Raw genomic sequence first — 5411 nt, forward strand, 5'->3', positions numbered from 1 at the left:
TTTTACCAGCAGAGGGCGTGCAATTATTGCCTAAACGATTCAACAATATTCTTAGAGTGTCTGTCTGAAAGAACTGGCGTAAAGTCGTCATTTCTTTGTATCAGTCTTCTTACCAGCTTTTTTAAAGTGTGATTTGCTAAGGTAATGTGCACAGAATGAATACAGATAGTCCCCCTAGAAAAAACATAGGATAATGGCTCAACAAAAGGAGAGATTGTTGTTTTAGGAAAATCTCGCTTCCCCCTGGAGACTGAACTTTCACGTTTTAAGAACAGACTACAAAACTGTGGTTTTAAATTGATTTTTTAGTGACATGTTACTATTAATAATATATGCCCTTTTGTTTAATCTTACAAATTTAATTGAATAAAAAGATAATGGGATACAAAAAGAATTTTAAAAGATTTAAAATAAAAAATAAAATAAAACATCAAGGAATGGAGTGCTCACCATAGCCAACCCAATTTGAATTTGGCAGATAATAATATTGATTTCAAAAATCAGTTGGGGAAAGACTTTCACGCAGTGACCTTTGCAATTGTTTGCTGCCAAGTTTTATTTAAGTTGCACATTGTTATTAATATGTCTGTGTACTTTTTATCATTATGATAATTTACGTAAAAAAAAAAATGAATAGTCATAGTTTGATTACAAGTGAGGGACAGCACAATTAAAAATGTAAAACAGTAGTCTTTAGACACCATGTCTGACAGAAATAATGCAATAAACTGAACTAGATTATATACATGGTTTCAGAAATTCACATTTAAGGAAATCTGTAAACATGAAGAGTTCCAGTAAGGTCATCGGCTTCTGTTTATATTTGTTTAAGAGTCAGAGCAAAAGGCATTAGACCAAAGTGCTATTTTATAGGCCCACTTGGTGCAGACTAAAATGTACATGTCTTCAGCTTTTTAAAAAGCAGCAAATGTTAATAAATGCTGCAGTTAACAATTACATTACCGATCATTTGACTTAAGAGCATCAATATAATGAAGCAGTCATGATGATTGCTATCAAACTTCCAGAAGCACAGAGACTTATGTAACATATCCTGAGCTATGTCCATTGTTAAGAAAGTACAACAATAAAAGCATTGACAGTTCACAAGGAAAAGAAGAAAGGCACTTTGATATTTTGGGCATGCACAACATTGTACACTACTTGTGTTATTTAAAAGTAACCGTGGAATCCTTCTTCTAAAGGCAAAAAGAATATCTGAGCTATGATCCTCTATTGTATCTTCAGAGGTATATCATGTTTGCAATGAATGTCTGTGACGTATAGAATTCAATAAAATTATTCAAAAATATTAATTTCCTATTTTTTTTATCCAGTCTGGAATGTTAGAAGAGCTGCAGACAATTTAAATTGCTGCACCATTAGTTCATGTGCAATATGAAAAAAAGATAAAGATAAAGTAAAAGTATATAAGTAAAACATACATGTTTACACTAATATGCTTTACAATTTAAAGGATTATTTCACCCAAAAAACAAAAATGAACTCACTCTCAGGCCATCCACCAAGAATTTGTTTTGTATTATTTTGTACTTTTTTCACCTCTAAAAAGAGCTTAATCTGTGCATATTTCTCTACTTATTCAGATTAAATGATTTTTCAATGGAGAAAGCAATATTATAGTACTCTTATTTTAGCTGAAAGCAACAGTTTGACGTTTTTAGAAAAAAGATTTGATTAATTTGTTGCAAACATATAGATTTTTGCTTCCAAAGATGTTGATTGATGGAGTGGAGTCGCACGGATTACTTGTGGATTACATTGATGTTTTTAACATCTCTTTAAACTTTCATTCTTATGGCACCTATTCACTGTATTATTCACCTATTCACCTATTCACTGTATTAACCTGAAATGCTACATTTTCTCCAAATCTGTTCTAGTGGAGAATCTTGAATGGCCTGAGGGTGAATACATAAAAATACATTTTGGTGAACTATTACTTTAAGTCAGCAAAATTATCCCGATTTTCAAAGAGAGTATGTAACCCGCCCACCAGAATGTGTTACATCATCTAGCACAAAGTGCACATGGTAAGAAATACCTTCATTTTAATCACTCATAGGCAGATGACTGAGAAGCATCCCCTCCACCTAAATCTATAGAGAGGCTATGGAGATAGTCTTCAGACTGCATGATGTACTCAGTCCAATCCTGGCACACTTCAGTTATGCTGGGTCCGGTTCCTCCATATTCAGGAGGGAGGATAGCCTTCGGAATGAAATTGCTGAGACTTCGGGCATAAGAACTCCCATGCATATGAATCTATAAATAAAAACACACTATGTATATTTAATCTTTTAAAATGACTCACCTTAAAATTTCACATGTATGTACTTAAATGTTACTAACCCTTTGTTTGATTTTGTCTGGAAGAAATGGACGGATCATGGCAAAGACAGGACGGAAAAAAATAGGCTCATTTATCAAATGGATGCCACGTACTTTCAAAGGAAAGGAGTCCTTCAAAACAGATTTGATGTTTTGTTCAATGCATTAAATTAATCAATACTGTATGTACTTAATGTAATACTTAATGTACAGTTTTTTTTTTTATTAAAACTAAAAGGTTGCTATAAGAAAAATATCAAAAAAAAAAAAAAACAAGACATTGATATGCAAGTATTTCCGGAGAAGTTAAAGTCAGATCTTCTACAGAAATCTGAATAAGTGATGTCTTTCTACATTTTTCAGGCAAAATTTTTTAATGGATACCTACTGTAAGCACAGAAGATATCTTTTTTGCCAAGGAAGGATTTATCTGCAGGGCATGTGCGAAGCACCAGTCTTGGAGATCAAAAATAGCTTTGAGTCCATTTCTTTGAGTCTCCCATTCTCTAACAATCAACTCTGAAGTAATGAGGCTCACACGGAAAACCTCATAAGCTGTGAATTCTTTGGGGTTCCACTGACCTAAAAACAACTGAATTTTGTGATATTCTCCATTATAATGAACAAAACAACAATTAAAAAAAATTTTGTGCATGTACTTGCCAATCCGATAGATAAGAATGCGACTTCCTGCATCATCCCGTGATCTCAAAACTCCATGGTAATTGTTCTGAAGAAGTCCTATGACGGATGATGGCTTCAGGTCGGCTGTTATTTCTGGACATTCTTGTCTCCATTTATGATAGTTAATCAAAAGCTTTGGATGAAAAAAAAATTCAACATCAATAATTTGCCATTGCTACGTTTTTTTAATTTAGAATATTATTTGGGACAAATCTTAAAGGGATACTCCACCCCAAAATGAAAATGTTGTCATTAATCACTTACCACCATGTCGTTTCAAACCTGTTAAAGCTTCGTTCATCTTCGGAACGCAATTTAAGATATTGTGGATGAAAACCGGGAGGCTTGTGACTGTTCCATTGACTGCCAAGGTAATTACACTGTCAAGGTCCAGAAAAGTTTGAAAGACATTGTCAGAATAGTCCATCTGCCATCAGCGGTTCAACTTAGTTATGAAGCAACGAGAATACTCTTTGTACAGGAAGAATACAAAAATAACGACTTTATTCAACAATTCCTCTCGACACAAGGATAAATTTTCTATGTGTGTTCTACTACGCTTTGATTTGAATAAAACCAGTGCATCTGTGAAGCGCTCCTGGTACAGAAGAGTGTACGCTGCCTGCGTTTAGTGGATATTCTCCAAAATGGTGCTACAGTGATGCAGAGAGACACAGAGGAGACAAATTGTTGAATAAAGTCGTTATTTTTGTTTTCTCCCATACAAATAGTATTTTCATTGCTTCATAACATTACGGTTGAACCACTAATGGCAGATGGACTATTCTGACGATGTCTTTCATACTTTTCTGGACCTTGACAGTGCAATTTATTTGCCCGTTAATGTGCCAGCTCAGTGCTCTTTTATTTTCTTTTTTATTTGTAATAAACAGCTCATGACACACCCTCTATTGTTTTCTTTGTTTAATCAGCCACATAATATAACTGTAGGTGCACTTTCATTATTTTTTTATTATTTCATATAAACTGCCTCATCTGTAAATTTAAAATGAATCCCTAACTGAGATTTAAATCTGAGTTTAAAGTTATGGAGCAAAAAAGTTAATCAATCTTAATTATCAATTAAATTCAGGATTAATATGATGGTTTAAATGTAAACCTACTTATTTTTAAACCAGGTTTGAAGTTTGGTGCAACATAAATATTAGATAAACCTTGATATAATCTAGATGTAAGATTATTGATAATCTTATTGGTGTAACCCACCCTAAATGTAATTCGTCACTTTCCACCTCTGTTTACAAGTTAATATCATGTCGAGTTCGATCATCGTTTAAAGAAATGCTACAAACCTTGAACGCCAGTACCACATCAAAGTCTCTCGCCTGCAGAAACCGTATCAAAAAAGTTTCCGTCAAATTCAAGTGTCGAATGCTAACTTCTGCTGCTGCTTTTTGTTTCAGTTCAGACAAATACGGTGCAATTCGAATAGAATCAACAGGCAAACTGTTTAATTCTTCGATGGTGTCAACTTCTTCAGACTTCATAACTGCGCGAGTCCATCGAATGTCATCGCGGTCTCTGAGCAGAGGTAGGCTATTACGTAAAAGGGGGGCAGGGAATGAGCCCCTCACATCACAGTGACAACTATCGGCTAATGTTTTTTTCGCCTTTGTACAGGTCAAGTTTCGTCAAACATTAAACCGACAACTTAGACTGAATTGTCTCTCGACAGATTAAATGGAAGATACATTATTCAGAATCCCTAACAAAGAAACCAGAATGTAAATTGATTTAATCATCTTGTTGTCCATTTTCAACGCTATTATTTAGAAAATAATTTTAACACAATAGTGGGTGATGTTGTCACATTTTAGTCCGTTACAGTAAAACACAATATTTTTTTAATATTTTTTTCTTTTTTAACATTTTGCACTGTGTTGCACATATGTATGGGAAATTGTACATTTAAATACAGAAATGCATTGCATTTTACATATTGCATCGTCATTTTGCATATTACAGTTATGGCCAAATGTTTTGGCAGTGACATAAATGTTGTGTTTTGCTGTTTGCAGTTTCAGTATTTGTAGAATTTTTTCCACATGTTTCTATGGTATACTGAAAAACAATGATAAGCATATCATATATTTTAAAGACTTTTATTGGCAAAAAAAAATTTATAATGAGTCAATATTTATAATGTTGTTCTTCATAACCTCTGCAGTTTGCTCTGGCATGCTGGATATTAACTTCTGGGCCAAATCCTGACTGATGGTGATCCATTCTTGCCTTATGAGCTCTCAGAATTGACCATCAATTTGTGGGCTTCTGCTTGTCCACTCGCCTTTTGAGGACTGACCACAGGTTCTCTATGGGATTGATATCTGGGGAGTTGCCTGGCCACAGATCCA

At 34.1% G+C, this 5411-nt stretch overlaps 1 protein-coding gene across 1 annotated transcript; it reads right to left on the reverse strand.

Moving 5' to 3' along the window:
• Positions 1-1214: 1214 nt before the first annotated feature.
• LOC113069746 (alpha-tocopherol transfer protein-like) lies at positions 1215-4590 on the reverse strand. Its single transcript, XM_026242860.1, has 5 exons — positions 4350-4590; positions 3016-3169; positions 2741-2934; positions 2374-2484; positions 1215-2286 (listed from the first exon to the last, which is right to left on the reverse strand). Exons 1-5 carry the CDS (start codon positions 4542-4544, stop codon positions 2077-2079), a joined length of 864 nt encoding a protein of 287 aa, XP_026098645.1. The 5' UTR covers positions 4545-4590; the 3' UTR covers positions 1215-2076.
• Positions 4591-5411: the final 821 nt, after the last annotated feature.

Source organism: Carassius auratus, unplaced genomic scaffold (assembly GCF_003368295.1).
Source record: "Carassius auratus strain Wakin unplaced genomic scaffold, ASM336829v1 scaf_tig00002519, whole genome shotgun sequence".
Classification (NCBI taxonomy): Eukaryota; Metazoa; Chordata; class Actinopteri; order Cypriniformes; family Cyprinidae; genus Carassius; species Carassius auratus.

What these genes read in the sequence shown, in the direction of transcription:
- LOC113069746 (XM_026242860.1), bottom strand. Translation starts at nt 4,544, where the DNA reads ATGAAGTCTGAAGAAGTTGACACCATCGAAGAATTAAACAGTTTGCCT. An exon ending in AGATATCTTCTGTGCTTACA is followed by an intron (nt 2,485 to 2,740) that starts GTAGGTATCCAT and finishes TCTGTTTTGAAG; the next exon opens with GACTCCTTTCCTTTGAAAGT. An exon ending in CAGACAAAATCAAACAAAGG is followed by an intron (nt 2,287 to 2,373) that starts GTTAGTAACATT and finishes TTTTATTTATAG; the next exon opens with ATTCATATGCATGGGAGTTC.